The sequence below is a fragment of the Pseudophryne corroboree genome, chromosome 6 (genome assembly GCF_028390025.1).
Source record: "Pseudophryne corroboree isolate aPseCor3 chromosome 6, aPseCor3.hap2, whole genome shotgun sequence".
In the NCBI taxonomy this organism is placed as follows: Eukaryota; Metazoa; Chordata; class Amphibia; order Anura; family Myobatrachidae; genus Pseudophryne; species Pseudophryne corroboree.
Genome location: NC_086449.1, coordinates 321478622 through 321501045, shown reverse-complemented (window position 1 = coordinate 321501045; position 22424 = coordinate 321478622). Strand labels below are relative to the sequence as shown.

The 22424-nt window shown below is 47.0% G+C and overlaps 1 protein-coding gene across 1 annotated transcript in view; it reads right to left on the bottom strand.

Annotated features, from left to right (window-relative positions):
• LOC134935231 (uncharacterized) overlaps nt 1–22424 on the bottom strand; it is a 78260-nt gene that overhangs the window by 49673 nt on the left and 6163 nt on the right. The window contains exons 3-4 of the mRNA XM_063930420.1: nt 15610–15752; nt 12404–12586 (exon numbers count right to left, since the gene is read on the bottom strand). Coding sequence (XP_063786490.1) covers nt 12404–12586; nt 15610–15752 — 326 coding nt within the window. The remainder of the gene's footprint in view (nt 1–12403; nt 12587–15609; nt 15753–22424) is intronic.

Here is a 22424-nt window from a genome sequence, read left to right as displayed (position 1 = left end):
GGAGGGAGCTTCTCATTTAATCACCATACTTACAGACCACAAGAACCTTTTATACCTGAAGGGCGCACAATGTCTCAACCCTCGTCAGGCCAGATGGGCACTTTTCTTTTCCAGGTTCGACTTTAAACTCCAGTTCTGTCCGGGCTCTCAGAATCGCAAGGCCGATGCCCTTTCCCGCTCATGGGAGCAAGAAAATGAGTCAGAGTCTTCAGACAAGCATCCTATTATAAATCCGTTGGCATTCTCCACGGTAGGGATGGACTCTACTCCCCCATCAGGGAAAAGTTTTGTGAAGCCGATGCTAAGGAAGAAGCTCATGCATTGGGCCCATGCTTCCCGTTTTGCCGGACATACAGGTATCCAAAAAACCCTGGAGTTTATCTCTAGGTCCTATTGGTGGCCAACTCTGAAAAAAGACGTCTTGGAGTTTATTGCATCTTGCCCAAAGTGTGCCCAACATAAAGTATCCCGCCAGTCGCCTGCGGGGCAACTGGTTCCACTATCCGTTCCCCGTCGACCATGGACCCACTTGTCGATGGATTTCATTACAGACTTACCCATGTGCAACAAGTTCAATACCATCTGGGTGGTAGTTGACCGGTTCACCAAGATGGCACACTTCATTCCTCTCACCGGTCTTCCGTCAGCTTCCAAGTTGGCTCAAGTATTCATACAAGAGATCTTCCGACTCCACGGTCTTCCTGAAGAAATTATCTCAGATCGAGGAGTTCAATTCACAGCCAAATTCTGGCGAAGTTTATGTCAAGTCCTCCAAGTCAAGCTAAAGTTTTCCACGGCTTACCATCCTCAGACCAATGGTCAAACCGAGAGGGTGAATCAGGACTTGGAGGCCTTCCTCCGCATCTATGTGTCCTCCTCTCAAGATGACTGGGTTCAATTACTTCCCTGGGCCGAGTTCTGTCATAACAACCAGTATCATTCTTCATCTGCTTCAACACCATTCTTCACTAACTTTGGATTCCACCCTAAAGTCCCTGAGTTCCAACCGCTTCCAGCAACTTCTGTTCCCGCAGTGGATATCACCTTGCATCAGTTTGCCAATATCTGGAAGAGCGTACGATCAGCTCTGCTCAAGGCATCGTTCAGGTACAAGAAGTTTGCGGATAAGAAGCGTCGAGCAGTTCCTGCTCTCAAGGTGGGTGATCGGGTATGGTTATCCACGAAGAATTTGAGGTTAAGAGTTCCCAGTATGAAGTTTGCACCTCGCTATATCGGTCCTTTCAAGATTGAACAAGTCATCAATCCTGTTGCTTACAGACTCCAGTTGCCTCCCTTTTCTAAAAAATACCCAGGACATTCCATGTTTCCCTGTTGAAACCGCTGATCTTGAATCGGTTTCATTCCTCACTTCCTCCAACTCCGAAAGTCCAAACTCAACGAGGCATTGAGTATGAAGTGGCCAAGATCCTGGACTCACGTCACCGTTACGGTCAACTACAGTATCTTATTGACTGGAAGGGTTACGGCCCTGAGGAACGTTCATGGACCAATGCTTCTGATGTCCATGCTCCTGCCTTGGTCCGGAGATTCCATTCCAAGTTTCCTCAAAAGCCAAAGAAGTGTCCTGGGGCCACTCCTAAAGGGGGGGGTGCTGTCACGATCCGGGTATCTGGACGCCATTTCTTACCCATCAGATGCCTCCTAAGGCTGGCTCAGCGCTCCAGGACCGGATCCCATCTGTTATCCTAATGTTCACATTCCTGCATCCTCTCCTGTCTCTCTGAGACGCTGTCACAGTAATGCCTTATTACATCTGGCATGGCGTCTCCCGCGGCCTCCGCCGCCGTCCCTGAGCTTCTGCATGCAGAGTGCCAGAGTGGCGATTACGTCAGCCGCGGCCTCCGCTGTGTCCGCGTGGTTGGATGTGCACTTGTCAGCCTGGCGTCTCCTGTCTCCAGTGGCCGGCGCCGCCATTACTGTTTTCATTACCACATGGATTACAAACCAAACTTCCCTCCAAGTGTCTGCATGGGCGCAGCCATCTTGGATTCTGTCAGCTGATCATTTCCTCCAATCTGTTGTCAGTATTGTTAATCTGCATAATTGCCTAGCCAATCCCTTCCTTGCTGCAGGTATAAATACACTGTGCCTGAGCAAGGAAGGCGTCAGTGCTTTGGTTGTCAAACCTAGTTCCTGTTTGTCTCTCTCCTGTGATTGTCTTCCAGGTTCCAGCTCCTGTCTCAAGACTTCCACCATAGAGACCCGCACCAGCATTCCACCTGCGGTGTAGCCTGACTCTCCAATCCATTGTGGATTCATCTGTTTCCAGCTACAACATTACCTGCTTCCAGCTCAGCTTTCAGCAGAGTACAGCTTCCCTTAAAGGGCCGGTGTCCTTTCTACACTTTACCACTCTCCACCGGTATTATTATTTCTCCGCTCTCAAGTTCTACATTTCAGTTCATATTTCATCGCTCCCAAGTTCATCTATTATTTAACTGGTTCCAGCCAGTATCCACTCCGTGCTAACAACAGTCTGGTTCCAGCCAGTATCCACAGCAGCTGTTTTACCTTCAGCAACCCAGCTTTTCCTGGAACACCAGCTGGCACAATCCTGGGTTATCTCCATTGCTACAGTCGGGCCTGGTAAGGACTTTCCATCTAGAAGATCATAAGAACTATCTCACACTACCAGTGCCCTGTGGCTCCTGCCATCCTGTAGTACCCAGGAACTGTATTTATTATTTGCTGACTTTTACGTTTTCTTTTACTGCTGCTGTGTTGCGGAGTTGTCATAATAAACATCATTGACTTTTATCCAAGTTGTCGTGGTCACGCCTTCGGGCAGTTATTATTCATGTTACTTACATGTCCAGGGGTCTGATACAACCTCCCAGGTTCCGGTACATCTCAGCCCCTACAACTGAGGCTGCCTCCCGTCAGCTCAGGCCCTCAGTTGTGACAGTAAGTATACAGATGTGGATAAATCCACAGGGAACCAGCGCTCAAACCCTATTTGTAGTGGTGAATGATACGGTTATAAAGTGAAACTAAAATCAATAATGAAAAAGCAGGTAATATACTTAAGGTTGTTTATTCTAAGATGCTGAGATACTTTCTTTCCCAACAGGTATAAATTCGGTTTAAAAGTCAATCAGTGATTGGGGCACGCTCCTGGTTTGAGCTTAAATTCTGAAGTGCAAGGTTCAATTGAAAGAACAAATGCTGTAATCTTTGTAAAGTCGAGAAAAAGAAAAAGAAAAATGCCACAAAAAAAGATTAATGATAATATGTACAAAAGTCCAAACGGTTTACAAGTCTATACAGACAGCGGCGTCCCGCTAATCTGTGCTCTGAAGTGAAGGATTCTCTTGTGAAGTGATGAACAGTTGACAGCGGTAGTGTATGCTTTGGTTAGAGTGGAGAATAAGGACCCTGGACTGGCGCTATTCCTCCTGCAGCACGTCCCACAGTAGAGCGCCCGAATCAGGCCCGCTCTGTGGGGCCGCTGACCTGGGGTGTGCGCCTGTCACAGAGGCGAAGTGGACCCGGCCGGAGCTCTCCGAGCGGCTGGCCGCGCCTCTCCTTCTCCTACAGGGACTTACCTTCTCCTTTCCCCTCCGCCTTCCACTCTCCGCTGTCTCGGGCTTCTTCCGTCGCCTGGCAACCGGTTGCTTCCGGAACTATTCGTCCTCAGTCCAATGTAGTATAGATGGGTAGCTCCAACGCGTTTCGACCTGTTAGGGTCTTCCTCTGAATATTCACTACAAAGAAGGACAGTACTGCTAATCCTTTCTGCAAACCATCCGGTCACGTGATCCGGAGTTCCGGAAGCAACCGGTTGCCAGGCGACGGAAGAAGCCCGAGACAGCGGAGAGTGGAAGGCGGAGGGGAAGGGAGAAGGTAAGTCCCTGTAGGAGGAGGAGAGGCGCGGCCAGCCGCTCGGAGAGCTCCAGCCGGGTCCACTTCGCCTCTGTGACAGGCGCACACCCCAGGTCAGCGGCCCCACAAAGCGGGCCTGATTCGGGCGCTCTACTGTGGGACGTGCTGCAGGAGGAATAGCGCCAGTCCAGGGTCCTTATTCTCCACTCTAACCAAAGCATACACTACCGCTGTCAACTGTTCATCACTTCACAAGAGAATCCTTCACTTCAGAGCACAGATTAGCGGGACGCCGCTGTCTGTATAGACTTGTAAACCGTTTGGACTTTAGTACATATTATCATTAATCTTTTTTTGTGGCATTTTTCTTTTTCTTTTTCTCGACTTTACAAAGATTACAGCATTTGTTCTTTCAATTGAACCTTGCACTTCAGAATTTAAGCTCAAACCAGGAGCATGCCCCAATCACTGATTGACTTTTAAACCGAATTTATACCTGTTGGGAAAGAAAGTATCTCAGCATCTTAGAATAAACAACCTTAAGTATATTACCTGCTTTTTCATTATTGATTTTAGTTTCACTTTATAACCGTATCATTCACCACTACAAATAGGGTTTGAGCGCTGGTTCCCTGTGGATTTATCCACATCTGTATACTTATTGTCCATTGTTACTGTTGCAATAAACTGGGTTATTGCTGGGTCTTCCTGGGTCATGACACGGTGTGAAATGGTCACTGAAAAATAAGCCGGGTTGAGTGATCCACCCAGGTAGCTACAAAGGGTCAGACTGCTATGCCCGCACCCCTGGTGGCAGTGAGTGCGGGGTTCATTGTTAAAATTGTTCTTTACAGGTGGCCTACAGATCCCAGCAAGCCTGCCCCAGCATGCTGGCACTTGGAGAACCACAAGTGCCAGCATGCCCGGACATAATGGGCCCGCTGGCACCTGTAGTCCGCCTGTAAAGAATAGTAATATTGTTCTTTACAGGTGGCCTATAGGTCCCAGCAAGCCTGCCCCAGCATGCTGGCACTTGGAGAACCACAAGTGCCAGCATGCCCGGACATAAATGGCCTGCTGGCACCTATTGCCCACCTGTAAAGAAAATATTAAAATAAAAACACCACACAGTCTTAAAAAATAAGTTTTATTGCACAGGGTCTTCACCTGGGGGCGGCGGCCTTTAAGCTCTTTTGCATGGCCGCCGCTTCCCCAGGGCTTCAGGCGTCTTCACCTGGGGGGGGGGGGGCACCTCCCCAGGGCTTCCAGCGTCTTCCTCTGACGTCTTCACCTGGGAGGCGGCGGCCTTAAAGCTCTTTTGCATGGCTGCCGCCTTCCCCAGGGCTTCCAGCGTCTTCACCTGGTGGGCGGCGGCTGCTAAGCTCTTTTGCATAGCCGCCGCCCATCCAGGACTTCCGGCATCTTCAACCTTCAGGAGCTCTTCTCCGCACCTCCTCCGCCATCGGACTGACAGCCGCTCCCTCACGCTGACTTATATAAGTCAGCCAGAGGGGGCGGAGCGATGACGCGGCGAGCCGTGATTGGCTCGCGGCGGCCATCTTCAATTTAAAAAATGACGCTGAGGCGCCATTTTTGAAATGGGTTACCGCTCCGCTGCTCAAACTCTGCACCGCCGCCCGCACTCACGCCGCCCGCTCCACCGCACCCACGCCGCCGCACCCACGCCGCCCGCACCCACGCCGCCAGCACCTCCGCCGCGCCCACAACAGTGATTGACATCGGATCCAGTGACGGATCCGCTGGCCAATCACTGTGGCCTCACTGACAGAGACGTGCTTTCATGGGTTGAAAGCACATCCCTGTGTGAAAGCGGCACCACTAATGGTGCCGCTTTCCCATGATTTTTCAATGGGCTTTTAATGCCCATTGCTAGGCCCCGCCCGTGCCCGCCCCCCGCTCCCCATACCTTTCCCTATCTGACAGGGAGGCACCACGATCGGTGCCTCCCAAACACTTTTACACAGGACTCGGATGATTAGGATAATATAAAGCAAATACTTATGACACAGAATATGTGTCATAAGTATCTTCTTTATATTATTTTAATCAGTAATGACAGGGGAGGCACTGCTTCCCCTGCCTCCCCTGACTGCACGTCCCTGGTCTGCCAGAGGGGGAGGAGGGGCTGCTCCCTCCCTTCTCCTCCCCTCTCCTTCTCAGCTCCTCCCCTCCTAGCCTCACTATCACTGATGCCTGTCGCTGCTGGAGGGAGAGGAGGGGCTGCTCTCTCCCTTCTCCACCCCTGCTGATCAGCTCTGCAGCCCAAATAACAGGGTGTGGTGCCGTCACCATGGGGGTGGAAGGATACAGCAAAAGCATGCATGTACAGTTGCATATTCTGGGTGAGTGCAGACGGCGCTATCTAAATGGGGAAGGGGCTCCTGGGCTCGTTGTTTTCTCACCCCAATCCCTCCTATGTGCCTCCAGGCATATGCAGATAATTTTGGTACGTAATGCCCCATGCAGCCAGTTATGCTTTATGTGGGTCTTATTGTGTAATTATTGTCATCTATCTATAAGCTGCTATAGGATGTGCCCACCTCATTCATGGGGATCTGTCCTCTGCCTTTTGCGGGACCCCCCAGTCCCACATGGTGCAGGTAGGGTTTATGGCAAGGGGGGCCCATCCCAGGCATCCCTCCTTGTATTCACTGACGGGCCAACAAGTGCTGGGACAGTCATCACAGGCTGAGAGACCTATACTGAGGAGTGATCCCTATTATTGCTTGTTCTCGGGTGCTTAATATCTCTGGTATCATAGGGATCTATTTACTAAGCCTTGGTTGGAGATAAAGTCGACAGAGATAAAGTACCAGCCAATCAGCTCCTAACTGTCATTTTTCAAACGCAGCCTGTAACATGTTAGTTAGGAGCCGATTGGCTGGTACTTTATCTCCGTTGAATTTATCTCCATCCAAGGCTTAGTAAATAGACCCCATAGGGTCTTATTCACAGGGATGTGTTGCTGTCAGTGAGGTGCTGCTGTCAGTGAGGCAGGGATGTTCTGCTGTCAGTGAGGCAGGGATGCGCTGCTGTCAGTGAGGTAGGGATGCACTGCTGTCAGTGAGGCAGGGATGTGCTGCTGTCAGTGAGGCAGGGATGCACTGCTGTCAGTAAGGCGCTGCTGTCAGTGAGGCAGGGATGTTCTGATGTCAGTGAGGCAGGGATGTGCTGCCGCCAGTAAGGCAGGGATGCGCTGCTGTCAGTGAGGTAGGGATGCGCTGCTGTCAGTGAGGCAGGGATGTGCTGCCGCCAGTAAGGCAGGGATGCGCTGCTGTCAGTGAGGTAGGGATACACTGCTGTCAGTGAGGCAGAGATGTGCTGCTGCCAGTGAGGTAGGGATGCACTGTTGTCAGTGAGGCAGGGATGTGCTGCTGTCATGACAGTGAGGCAGGGATGTGCTTCTGCCAGTGAGGCAGGGATGCACTGCTGTCGGTGAGGCATGGATGGGCTGCTGTCTGTCAGGCAGGGATGGGCTGCTGTCAGTGAGGTGGGGATGAGCTGCTGACGGTGAGGTGGGGATGTGCTGCTGTCAGTGAGGCAGCTGTCAGTGACGTAGGGATGTGCTGCTGTCGGTGAGGCGGGATGCACTGCTGTCGGTGAGGCAGGGAAACGCTGCTGTCAGTAAGGTAGGGATGCACTGTTGTCAGTGAGGCAGGGATGTGCTGCTGTCAGTGAGGTGGGATGTGCTTCTGTCAGTGAGGCAGGGATGCGCTGCTGTCGGTGAGGCAGAGATGTGCTGCTGTCAGTGAGGTGGGATGTGCTTCTGTCAGTGAGGTGGGGATGTACTGCTGTCGGTGAGGTGGGATGTGCTGCTGTCGGTGAGGTGGGATGTGCTTCTGTCAGTGAGGCAGGGATGCGCTGCTGTCGGTGAGGCAGGGGTGGGCTGCTGTCTGTCAGGCAGGGATGGGCTGCTGTCAGTGAAGTGGGGATGAGCTGCTGTCGGTGAGGTGGGATGTGCTTCTGTCAGTGAGGTGGGGATGTACTGCTGTCAGTGAGGTGGGATGTGCTTCTGTCAGTGAGGTGGGGATGTGCTGCTGTCAGTGAGGTGGGATGTGCTGCTGTCGGTGAGGTGGGATGTGCTTCTGTCAGTGAGGTGGGGATGTACTGCTGTCTGTGAGGTGGGATGTGCTGCTGTCGGTGAGGTGGGATGTGCTTCTGTCAGTGAGGCAGGGATGCGCTGCTGTCGGTGAGGCAGGGGTGGGCTGCTGTCTGTCAGGCAGGGATGGGCTGCTGTCAGTTAAGTGGGGATGAGCTGCTGTCGGTGAGGTGGGGATGAGCTGCTGTTGGTGAGGTGGGGATGTGCTGCTGTCAGTGAGGTGGGGATGTGCTGCTGTCAGTGAGGTAGCGATGTGCTGCTGTCAATGTTGCAGTGGTGTGCTGCTTCACTGTCAGAACTGTAGTGTCTCTGTGAGCGATGCTAGTGTCTATGCTGGACATACAGTACACGTTCAAACAAAATGCCTGTCAGACCGACATTTTATCTGATCCTGCAGATATCCAGAACATACACTGTGAGATCTCTGATATTGATGCGTTGCACCTGGGGAGGAGACATTTTCCCATTGATTGATTGAAATTTCCCATATGAAGGAACAGGGTAAATGTTTGCCGGTCAGCCGAGATCGGGCATAAAAAAATGGATTTGGAGAGAAATTCTGATGATCTGCCATGCACAATGGTTCGATATTTTCGGTTGGGTTGGCCACATACACGCTACGATTATCTGGACATTTCACCCAATATCAACGTTTTGGTCAGATAATCGAAGCATGTATGCCCAGCAATACAGTTGGATTTGTTTACAGATGGTGTTGTGGTAGTTGTAAGGGTATCCGGTCCTTAGGTCGACAGTACTTAGGTCGACACTTACTAGGTTGACCACTATTGGTCAACATGAATTAGGTCGACATGGCTATAGTTTCTCAAATTTTTTCACATTTTTTGAGCTTTTTCATAGTTTACGATCCACGTGGCCTACAATTGGGAACATAACCTGTGCCGAGTGCAGCAGTAGCGGAGCGAGACACCTTGCCCGAAGCAAGGGGACACGGTGCACTAATTGGGGTTCCTGGTCACTTTATGAAGTATACGACACCAAAAATCATAAAAAACTCATGTCGACCTTTTTCCATATAGTCCTTGTTCATGTCGACCTAGTGACCATGTTGACCTTTTTCAGGTGTCGATCTAGTCACTGTCGACCAATAGTGGTCGTCCTAATGACTGTCGATCTAGTTACTGTCTATGTTATGATCCACACTCGTTGTAAGTAGTGCAGGTGTACGGTTATGCTGGAAACTTGTGGTTGCTGGAGAATGCTTCTGAGAATAAAGCATCCTGCCCCGTCACCAGTCCCCACCCCTCAAGACACCCCATCCCCATTAGGGCTGCTATCAGAAATTCCCCGGGCTGGTTTTCAAAACCAATCCACCCCTGGAAATGGTGCAGTGTAAATGGCGAGACCTGGGTTATCCAACCCAGGTCATGCCAAAAGATGCTGATTAGAGCTTCTGGGGCATAATGTCATCTGCAGGAGCCCTGCAGAACATACATAGGTGCAGCATGGCTACCTGGGCAGAGAGCTGATGAATATCAGGGTATAGGAGAAAATCAGGCGGCAGATGATAGGAACTGTCAAAGATGCCACTGTATATAAGAACATCTCCCAGATCCTGGCATCCAGAGGCATTAAGAGATTACAGCAGCAGGATGCAAATGAGCTCAAGGCATTGCAGAAACAGTCACCAAGGTGCACGATCACAACCGCAAGAAAAGTGGTGCTAGATACATGGACTGGCCCTACTCTTACCTCTGCTACAGTGTATTTGGCAACTCAGCACTGACCAACCCTATATCCCTATCACAGGTGCTTTCAGAGAGGAGGGGGCGCATGTGCAGTCTCTGATTGGTCCCCCTCCTCTCTGGCAGTGCACTAGACTCTAGCATTGTGCCTGGGATGCGTTTCTGGGATATCTCTATTGCACTTGCATGAAGCACAGGAAAATAGCCGTTTTCCAAGTGATTTTTGCAGTTCTGCAGCAAGCACTGGGCCGACAGAGATATGAGTATAGTTAAATGGGTGAAGGGTGTGCGGTGTGGGACCTCCCTGGACCCAGGGAGGTCCCACACCGCACACCCTTCACCCATTATAGATACACCAGTGATCCCTACCCTCCTCCAGCTGTGCCAGTACCCAAATGCCTACCGGTGGAAACTGAGGCCAGTACCCAATACAACCTGCACAGAACCCAATGCAGCCAACCATTACAACTGCTTGTGATAATAAACAATATCAGCTGTGCTAATGGTGCTTATATGAAATAGCGCCTCTTAATGTATGTCTATTTATGTGTTTACACATAATAACAATAACTTTGGTCTCGAATTCTCGTCTACCAGAAGTAAGGAAATTATCATATATTTGAATCCAGAAATATTCATTGAGGATCAAAAAATACATTCACGGACTCATACAAAAAAAAGGCAGTGGAATTAACACTTTATCACATAACAGCAATCACCACAATAACTGGATAAGGAACATCCCAGGAGGCCAATTTAGAAGACTCCGAAGAAACTCCTCTCAAATTGAAACATATTTAAAACAAAGTAAAAGCATGAAAGAAACATTTACACAGAAAGGATACAACGAAGACACGTTACAAAAAGAAATAAACAACATTGCTGAACTAGATACTGTAGAAAGGAACTGATACAATATAAACAAAAACGTATCCAAAACAATTACAGTACAGCAATAGTGACACAATTTAACAGTCAACATCAAGCTTATGGAGCAATAATAAATAAGCATTGGCACATTCTGCTTGGACAATAAACTAACACCATTTATAAAAGACAAACCACAAATAATATACTGTATATAAAAAAAAGCACAAAATTTTAAACAGAATCTAATCAAAATGTACATTGCACCAAAGAGGGAGAAATTAAAAGAGAACAATGGTAGTTATTACTGTTTAAAATGCATTTCATGCTAAACAACTAAGCAAACATCAAGTCAACCTGTGAGAGAATTCGAATCAAAAATAACAAAAAAATAAATAGCAAATAAAAGATAAAATTTAGTGTGACACCGAAGGTCTATTATATATGTTGGAGTGTCAGTGTGGTTACCAATATATTGATCAAACCAAAAGAAAACTAAAAACAAAAATTTCAGAGCACATACTCAACATAAAAAAAGGTTTGGAGACGCACAGTGTTTCAAAACATTATTTGGATCATCACAACAAAGATCCATGAAATCTTAAGTTTATAGGCATACAAAAGGTGAACATTAATTGGAAAATAGGTGACATATTGTATCACAGGATTTGAAAAGAAACAAAACAAGGTGGATCTATCTTATGGACACGCTAAATCCTAATGGGCTGAATATCAATATAGAATTTAATGCTTTTTTTTATAACTTTTTCTTAATTTTTAGATTTCTTTTTCTTAATTTTTTGATAACCCACTCCATGCTTTAGTTACAACACATTTTAATTCATAGTAATATTAGAATTACACATCACCTGAAACCTCTTCTTATATAAAGGAAAGGGGAAAAAAGATAGAGGAATTCTCCTAAACAGGAACATAAGGCAGCCGCCTTTTTAACCTTAATTTCCATTTTTTTAATAAAGTTTTTTTTACTATATAAAGGAAACCAGAGCATCTAGTAATCATCCTTGATAAAGGTCTTCACGTCTGAAACGCGTTGGGCAACCATAGCATCCAATACTAACAACAGCGGAGGAGAGATTGTGAACACCGCCAGCCGCCGACGGGCGTACGGAGGACCGCACACAGAGGGAACCATCCGCCAGCGCTACACCACACTGCCGCACTGAGAGAAACCGCTGACACGGAATCTCTAGCAGACAGCGCCACAGGTACTTTTAGATAGGGAAAGTTAGCGATTACCAATGTACCCACTGCTCCATTCTAAATGGCACCATGGGAACCTCCTCCTCACAACGGACACTAAGAATTTAATAAAAGAGCTGTTTACATTAATTTAACCATGCTTCTTTTACAGGTTTTGCTTAAACACATATATAGACATACTGTCAAGTGCTCTAAATATATTTTATGTACAACTGCTTGTGAGATGGAATCCTCCATCAGTGATGACTCCATATGCTAACATCACTGTTATGACCACTGTTATGTTTATTTTATATACTCAGTCTTCTAAGTGCAATTTATGTACTTGCTGGTACCTTAAAGATGGCAAATTTATCTTGCGTTAGTGCAGTTTGCTAACTTATACCTTATTTATGGTGGAAGCAATTATGAATGTATTGAGCTTAGCTCCCTGTCCCGACCATACACACTGTAATATCGGCCTTTGCCCAATATCACTTATTGCGGATATTTTAACAAATGTAACATGCTTTCCGTAAATGTATGCCTAATTTATCTATTTATGTTGGCAAAATACATAATTAATAGTAGATCAGCTACTATACTATTATAGCAAATACATTTACAACCGTCCAGGTATTAGATAAAACTGTAGATTTCTTACTGTTGCAAATGCCCAACAGGACCCACAATAAGAGCCTTGATTCTTAACATGTGTCACACATTTGGAATCCCTCCAGTCAACATGCTCAGGAAGATCAGTGTGTGTTCCATAGCTGTATGTGGGAACATTGGATGGCAATTCTGATGAAAGAAGGCAGCCCCTTTTCTTCAGTTCTTTGCCTGTCTAAAGTATAATTAGAGTCATATGAATAATTAAAGTGATATACACTAAACGTCTGCCAGTGGCTGCTACACATATCATACCTAGGGAGTCATTCAGATCTGATCACTAGGCAGCAATTTTTGTGGTCCTGCGATCAGATAGTCGCCACTTACAGGGGCAGTGTATTTTTGCCGTGCAATTGTGCAATTGCATGTGTAGCAGAGCTGTACAAACAGATTTTGTGCAGTCTCTGTGCAGCCCAGGATTTAATCTTCCACTGCCATCACATCAGGATGATCGGGGCCGGATGTGACGTCAGACACCCTCCCTGAAAACGCCTGAGCCCGTCTGCGTTTTTCCGGACACTCCCGGAAAACAGTCAGTTGCCACCCACAAATGGTCTCTACCTGTCAATCTCCTTGCAAATGCCCTTACAAATGGATTCTTAGCACCATCCGGTCACAGGGCGCCAATGCCCATTGCAGTCTTGTGATGCACTGGTGCAGTGCGGTGCATACGCATGCACAGTTGGGATCTGATCGCCCGCTGTGTGAAAACGCACAGCAGCGATCAGATATGAATGACCCCCTTAGTTGTGACGATTTGCACTTGTGAGACATTTTGGCTTCTTGCTTGTATTAGAATTGTTATTATTCACTGCATTGTTTGTGTATGCCCAACACACAGCAAAACTGTAAACTCAGTATTTGCAGATGATATTCTCCTGTGTGCACACAGATCCAGCATCTCTGACCCTTACTAGGTAGTGGCATCTGTTTTTATCTCAGGTTGAACAATAGAAAGCTCAGCACTGAAAAAACAGTATTCATATTATCTGGGACAAGGGCTAAACAACTTGTAAAGTGTAGATTAGCATAGCTACATATTAAGGCCAGCTCCGATCCTAATCTGAAACCAGTGTCCAAATATAAATGTCAGGTATATGGGTTGATTCCTACATACAGCATTGCTAAATTTGCTGATAGCCCTGACAGCCAATGCCAGTGCTGACTGGAATGTTGGCATCATTCAACATGTCAACAGACATCATGTCAACAATCTCCGCTGTTGCTGGCACCAGGTAAGTAACTGCTGTGCCACCAGGTACATTAGGTTAACATTTTATCATGTAAGCAAGTCATCCATCTAGACATGATGAACATCAACATGTGAACTGTCACCCCAACAGGTGTAGTATGGTATGCCGGCAGCCGGGGTCCCGGCGGCCAGCATACCGGCGCCGAAATCCCGACACCCGGCATACCGACACCTTTTCTCCCTCTTGGGGGTCCACGACCCCCCTGGAGGGAGAATATATAGCGTGGCTGCCGGCATACCAAACTACACCTGTTGGGGTGACAGTTCACATGTTGATGTTCATCATGTCTAGATGGATGACTTGCTTACATGATAAAATGTTAACCTAATGTACCTGGTGGCACAGCAGTTACTTACCTGGTGCCAGCAACAGCGGAGATTGTTGACATGATGTCTGTTGACATGTTGAATGATGCCAACATTCCAGTCAGCACTGGCATTGGCTGTCAGGGCTATCAGCAAATTTAGCAATGCTGTATGTAGGAATCAACCCATATACCTGACATTTATATTTGGACACTGGTTTCAGGTTAGTATCGGAGCTGGCCTTAATATGTAGCTATGCTAATCTACACTTTACAAGTTGTTTAGCCCTTGTCCCAGATAATATGAATACTGTTTTTTCAGTGCTGAGCTTTCTATTGTTCAACCTGAGATAAAAACAGATGCCACTACCTAGTAAGGGTCAGATATGCTGGATCTGTGTGCACACAGGAGAATATCATCTGCACATACTGTGAGTTTACAGTTTTGCTGTGTGTTGGGCATACACAAACAATGCAGTGAATAATAACAATTCTAATGCAAGCAAGAAGCCAAAATGTCTCACAAGTGCAAATCGTCACAACTAAGGGGGTCATTCATATCTGATCGCTGCTGTGCGTTTTCGAACAGTCACCACATGTTTAGAGCAACTATCCATATCTATAAAATTTTCCTCTAGCCTAAGGTAGTTTCAAATGTCTGTTATTTCATATTATAAGTACTGCATGTGTGTAACTGTAATACAGTATATTTGTTTGATTGATGTACATGGCTAAGAATCCACAAAATGGCTGCATCCACTGGGTGTATAAATCATAAATGCCCAGGAAATGTGTGTGTGCGTGCGTGTGTGTGTGTGTATGTGTGTGTGTGTGTGTGATTTTGTAAGCCAAATATAGAAGTAAAATGATGTCTGTATCCCTATTGGAAGTGCTACACTTACTGAGAATACATATGATTTCCCAGCAGGCGGATTGCTGGCTGTCCATATCCCACTAGTGGCAACCTGCCCGCCAGAATGCCGTCAGTGTGGCGCAAAGAGTCCCCTTTTGGGCTTGCTGCGCTCTCCATGCTGCGAGTTTGGTGGATCGCTGTGCTCGCTACAGGATCTATTCCCACTCTATGGGTGTCGTGGACACCCATGAGTGGGAATAGTCCTGTTTTGCTAGAATTCTGGCTGGCGCATTTGCTGGCTGGCGGGATTCCGGCGTCGGTATCCTGACTGGCAGGATCCCGGCAACCGGCAAATTGAACAGATCCCACTTACTATACATATGCATTCTACTATTGTACTTAGCTTGTGCTTGCACCCACATCACACACCTCTCCAAGAGCAGGGTCACAAGTGCAATTTACATGCAACTCAAAATTCTACTTTGTTTACTGTGAATAACCAATAAATCAGGCCCATGGAGTGTCATGCGATGGTTTTGTTTCTTCAATATCCTGCATTTTTCTAATATATCTCTTAGAAATGATGATTATCAAGGAATATTTTTCAGTAGACTGGATTTGCCTACCCATGCTCTGTACTTCTGCTAAGCTCTGCAATTGTATTTATCTCAGTTTTTATAAAACCCTCTGTTTTTTTATATTTACTGCATACACCTTGTGGCACCTTATAAATAAAAGGTAATAATAATAATAATAATAATAATAATACAGATTTAAAATAATCTTACCATATCTGCAAAATGATTCATGGCCATTCTATAGGTGGAGAGACCTTGGTCAGCCAACTCATTATGCTTCTGTACCTTATGCCAAGTGTCTTCCCAAGTTTGTCTTCGTAATAACTCCTCGTCCATATTAGCATAAGTTTTTCCTGTTGTATAATATTGTGAAATAATCTTTATTGGCTTGTCAATAAAATGTGTTAGGAATTGTCAGTCACAGAACCAGTTGGAATCAGTTATACAGGTTGAATATGTTAGAAGAACAAAACTCTATACTTGCATATAATAATATATACCTGCTAATGATGTCCAAGTTACAGTAGTAGTACATTTAAAGTTTAAGCCTGAAAACTGATGCAAAGATTGTGATCTGTGCTTAAAAATACAAGGGGGGTTATTCAATTTGTCCCGATGGTGCCGGGTGATAAGTATCGCCGCCGGGGGCTATTTAATTGGCCCCGATAAGCCGGCGCGTGCTGCGGTTTATCGGGGGTTTTGCTTCACCTGCCTCTGGCAGGCGAAGAAAAATGCCCGATAACAGCCCCGTTTTCATCCGTAATCAGGGCTATTTCACCCGAAAACACACAGGTTTCATTGAACCTGTTATTTCACCAGAAAACACACAGGTTTCATTGAACCTGTGTGTTTACGGATGAAAAAGCAGGTTATACCGGCAGCGCTAATTAAATAGCCCGACCGCAGCACCCGAAGAAACATCGGTTTTTTTTTACTCCCGATGTCTCTTCGGGCCAAACTGAATATCCCCCAAGGAGTTTAAAAGCCCATACACACTAAATGAGTCCCTGCTGACGCCGATATTGGTAACGGCGGGGTGCCGGCATTGGAAAGTGCATACACACTTGCCGATGACAGCAGGGAAGGGAGCGACTGCAGGGGGGTTACAACTAGAGATGTGCACTTGAAATTTTTCGGGTTTTGTGTTTTGGTTTTGGGTTCGGTTCCGCGGCCGTGTTTTGGGTTCGACCGCGTTTTGGCAAAACCTCACCGAATTTTTTTTGTCGGATTCGGGTGTGTTTTGGATTCGGGTGTTTTTTTCAAAAAACCCTAAAAAACAGCTTAAATCATAGAATTTGGGGGTCATTTTGATCCCAAAGTATTATTAACCTCAAAAACCATAATTTCCACTCATTTTCAGTCTATTCTGAACACCTCACACCTCACAATATTATTTTTAGTCCTAAAATTTGCACCGAGGTCGCTGGATGACTAAGCTAAGCGACCCTAGTGGCCGACACAAACACTGTGCCCATCTAGGAGTGGCACTGCAGTGTCACGCAGGATGGCCCTTCCAAAAAACACTCCCCAAACAGCACATGACGCAAAGAAAAAAAGAGGCGCAATGAGGTAGCTGTGTGAGTAAGCTAAGCGACCCTAGTGGCCGACACAAACACCTGGCCCATCTAGGAGTGGCACTGCAGTGTCACGCAGGATGGCCCTTCCAAAAAACACTCCCCAAACAGCACATGACGCAAAGAAGAAAAAAAGAGGCGCAATGAGGTAGCTGTGTGAGTAAGCTAAGCGACCCTAGTGGCCGACACAAACACCTGGCCCAACTAGGAGTGGCACTGCAGTGTCACGCAGGATGGCCCTTCCAAAAAACACTCCCCAAACAGCACATGACGCAAAGAAAAATGAAAGAAAAAAGAGGTGCAAGATGGAATTGTCCTTGGGCCCTCCCACCCACCCTTATGTTGTATAAACAGGACATGCACACTTTAACCAACCCATCATTTCAGTGACAGGGTCTGCCACACGACTGTGACTGAAATGACGGATTGGTTTGGACCCCCACCGAAAAAGAAGCAATTAATCTCTCCTTGCACAAACTGGCTCTACAGAGGCAAGATGTCCACCTCATCATCATCCTCCGATATATCACCGTGTACATCCCGCTCCTCACAGATTATCAATTCGTCCCCACTGGAATCCACCATCTCAGCTCCCTGTGTACTTTGTGGAGGCAATTGCTGCTGGTCAATGTCTCCACGGAGGAATTGATTATAATTCATTTTAATGAACATCATCTTCTCCACATTTTCTGGAAGTAACCTCGTACGCCGATTGCTGACAAGGTGAGCGGCGGCACTAAACACTCTTTCGGAGTACACACTTGTGGGAGGGCAACTTAGGTAGAATAAAGCCAGTTTGTGCAAGGGCCTCCAAATTGCCTCTTTTTCCTGCCAGTATAAGTACGGACTGTCTGACGTGCCTACTTGGATGCGGTCACTCATATAATCCTCCACCATTCTTTCAATGGGGAGAGAATCATATGCAGTGCCAGTAGACGACATGGCCGTAATCGTTGGCAGGTCCTTCAGTCCGGACCAGATGTCAGCATCAGCAGTCACTCCAGACTGCCCTGCATCACCGCCAGCGGGTGGGCTCGGAATTCTGAGCCTTTTCCTCGCACCCCCAGTTGCGGGAGAATGTGAAGGAGGAGATGTTGACAGGTCGCGTTCTGTTTGACTTGACAATTTTCTCACCAGCAGGTCTTTGAACCCCAGCAGACTTGTGTGTGCCGGAAAGAGAGATCCAAGGTAGGTTTTAAATCTAGGATCGAGCACGGTGGCCAAAATGTAGTGCTCTGATTTCAACAGATTGACCACCCGTGAATCCTTGTTAAGCGAATTAAGGGCTCCATCCACAAGTCCCACATGCCTAGCGGAATCGCTCTGTGTTAGCTCCTCCTTCAATGTCTCCAGCTTCTTCTGCAAAAGCCTGATGAGGGGAATGACCTGACTCAGGCTGGCAGTGTCTGAACTGACTTCACGTGTGGCAAGTTCAAAGGGCAGTAGAACCTTGCACAACGTTGAAATCATTCTCCACTGCGCTTGAGACAGGTGCATTCCACCTCCTATATCGTGCTCAATTGTATAGGCTTGAATGGCCTTTTGCTGCTCCTCCAACCTCTGAAGCATATATAGGGTTGAATTCCACCTCGTTACTACTTCTTGCTTCAGATGATGGCAGGGCAGGTTCAGGCATTCTTGGTGGTGCTCCAGTCTTCTGTACGTGGTGCCTGTACGCCGAAAGTGTCCCGCAATTCTTCTGGCCACCGACAGCATCTCTTGCACGCCCCTCTCGTTTTTTAAATAATTCTGCACCACCAAATTCAAGGTATGTGCAAAACATGGGACGTGCTGGAATTTGCCCATATTTAATGCACACACAATATTGCTGGTGTTGTCCGATGCCACAAATCCACAGGAGAGCCCAATTGGGGTAAGCCATTCCGCGATGATCTTCCTCAGTTGCCGTAAGAGGTTTTCAGCTGTGTGCGTATTCTGGAAACCGGTGATACAAAGCGTAGCCTGCCTAGGAAAGAGTTGGCGTTTGCGAGATGCTGCTACTGGTGCCGCCGCTGCTGTTCTTGCGGCGGGAGTCCATACATCTACCCAGTGGGCTGTCACAGTCATATAGTCCTGACCCTGCCCTGCTCCACTTGTCCACATGTCCGTGGTTAAGTGGACATTGGGTACAGCTGCATTTTTTAGGACACTGGTGACTCTTTTTCTGAGGTCTGTGTACATTTTCGGTATCGCCTGCCTAGAGAAATGGAACCTAGATGGTATTTGGTACCGGGGACACAGTACCTCCAACAAGTCTCTAGTTGGCTCTGCAGTAATGATGGATACCGGAACCACGTTTCTCACCACCCAGGATGCCAAGGCCTCAGTTATCCGCTTTGCAGCAGGATGACTGCTGTGATATTTCATCTTCCTCGCAAAGGACTGTTGGACAGTCAATTGCTTGGTGGAAGTAGTAAAAGTGGTCTTACGACTTCCCCTCTGGGATGACCATCGACTCCTAGCAGCAACAACAGCAGCGCCAGCAGCAGTAGGCGTTACACGCAAGGATGCATCGGAGGAATCCCAGGCAGGAGAGGACTCGTCAGAATTGCCAGTGACATGGCCTGCAGGACTATTGGCATTCCTGGGGAAGGAGGAAATTGACACTAAGGGAGTTGGTGGGGTGGTTTGCGTGAGCTTGGTTACAAGAGGAAGGGATTTACTGGTCAGTGGACTGCTTCCGCTGTCGCCCAAAGTTTTTGAACTTGTCACTGACTTATTATGAATGCGCTGCAGGTGACGTATAAGGGAGGATGTTCCGAGGTGGTTAACGTCCTTACCCCTACTTATTACAGCTTGACAAAGGCAACACACGGCTTGACAAATGTTGTCCGCATTTCTGTTGAAATACTTCCACACCGAAGAGCTGATTTTTTTGGTATTTTCACCAGGCATGTCAATGGCCATATTCCTCCCACGGACAACAGGTGTCTCCCCGGGTGCCTGACTTAAACAAACCACCTCACCATCAGAATCCTCCTTGTCAATTTCCTCCCCAGCGCCAGCAACACCCATATCCTCCTCATCCTGGTGTACTTCAACACTGACATCTTCAATCTGACTATCAGGAACTGGACTGCGGGTGCTCCTTCCAGCACTTGCAGGGGGCGTGCAAATGGTGGAAGGCGCATGCTCTTCACGTCCAGTGTTGGGAAGGTCAGGCATCGCAACCGACACAATTGGACTCTCCTTGTGGATTTGGGATTTCAAAGAACGCACAGGTCTTTGCTGTGCTTTTGCCAGCTTGAGTCTTTTCATTTTTCTAGCGAGAGGCTGAGTGCTTCCATCCTCATGTGAAGCTGAACCACTAGCCATGAACATAGGCCAGGGCCTCAGCCGTTCCTTGCCACTCCGTGTGGTAAATGGCATATTGGCAAGTTTACGCTTCTCCTCCGACAATTTTATTTTAGATTTTTGAGTCCTTTTTTTACTGATATTTGGTGTTTTGGATTTTACATGCTCTGTACTATGACATTGGGCATCGGCCTTGGCAGACGACGTTGATGGCATTTCATCGTCTCGGCCATGACTAGTGGCAGCAGCTTCAGCACGAGGTGGAAGTCGATCTTGATCTTTCCCTATTTTTGGAACCTCAACATTTTTGTTCTCCATATTTTAATAGGCACAACTAAAAGGCACCTCAGGTAAACAATGGAGATGGATGGATACTAGTATACTTATGGATGACGAGCGACTGCCGACACAGAGGTAGCTACAGCCGTGGACTACCGTACTGTGTCTGCTGCTAATATAGACTGGATGATAATGAGATAAAATTAAAATATATATATATATCACACTAGTACTGCAGCCGGACAGGTATATATTATGTAATGACGGACCTGCTGGACACTGTCTGTCAGACTCAGCACTGCAGACTCCTAAAGTAAGCTACTAGTATCAAGAAGATAGAAAAAAAAAAACCACGGGTAGGTGGTATACAATTATGGATGGACGAGCGACTGCCGACACAGAGGTAGCTACAGCCGTGGACTACTGTACTGTGTCTGCTGCTAATATAGACTGGATGATAATGAGATAAAATTAAAATATATATATATATCACACTAGTACTGCAGCCGGACAGGTATATATTATGTAATGACGGACCTGCTGGACACTGTCTGTCAGACTCAGCACTGCAGACTCCTAAAGTAAGCTACTAGTATCAAGAAGATAGAAAAAAAAAAACCACGGGTAGGTGGTATACAATTATGGATGGACGAGCGACTGCCGACACAGAGGTAGCTACAGCCGTGGACTACCGTACTGTGTCTGCTGCTAATATAGACTGGATGATAATGAGATAAAATTAAAATATATATATATATCACACTAGTACTGCAGCCGGACAGGTATATATTATGTAATGACGGACCTGCTGGACACTGTCTGTCAGCACTGCAGACTCCTAAAGTAAGCTACTAGTATCAAGAAGATAGAAAAGAAAAAAAAACCACGGGCAGGTGGTATACAATTATGGATGGACGAGCGACTGCCGACACAGAGGTAGCTACAGCCGTGGACTACCGTACTGTGTCTGCTGCTAATATAGACTGGATGATAATGAGATAAAATTAAAATATATATATATCACACTAGTACTGCAGCCGGACAGGTATATATTATGTAATGACGGACCTGCTGGACACTGTCTGCAGAATGCGTTTATAAAAACACCACACGACGAGTGTTTAACTTTTTCAGGCAGACAATCACAATATACTGGTGGTCAGCAGACAATCACAATATACTGGTGGTCAGTGGTCACTGGTCAGTCACACTGGCAGTGGCACTCTGGCAGCAAAAGTGTGCACTGTACTTAAAATATGTACTCCTGCTATAACTGCTCCCCAGTCTCCCCCACAATTAAGCTGTGTGAGCAGTGAGCACTCAGCACAGTCAGATAATGATATACAGTATTACATATGATGCAGCACACTGGGCTGAGCACAGATATGGTATGTGACTGTGTCACACTGTGTATCGTTTTTTTGTCAGGCAGAGAACGGATTAATTAAACTGGTGGTCACTGGTCACACTATCAGCAGCAAGTAGTACTCCTCCTAATAATATGCTCCCCAAAATTAGTGTCTCTCTCTAGTACTCTAGTCTAAACGGAGAGGACGCCAGCCACGTCCTCTCCCTATCAATCTCAATGCACGTGTGAAAATGGCGGCGACGCGCGGCTCCTTATATAGAATCCGAGTCTCGCGATAGAATCCGAGCCTCGCGAGAATCCGACAGCGGGATGATGACGTTCGGGCGCGCTCGGGTTAACCGAGCAAGGCGGGAAGATCCGAGTCGCTCGGCCCCGTGTAAAAAAACCTGAAGTTCGGGCGGGTTCGGATTCCGAGGAACCGAACCCGCTCATCACTAGTTACAACACCAATACTGCATCTGCAGAATGGCTGTTCTTAACGAGGACCTCCACAATCTGTACATGTTCAG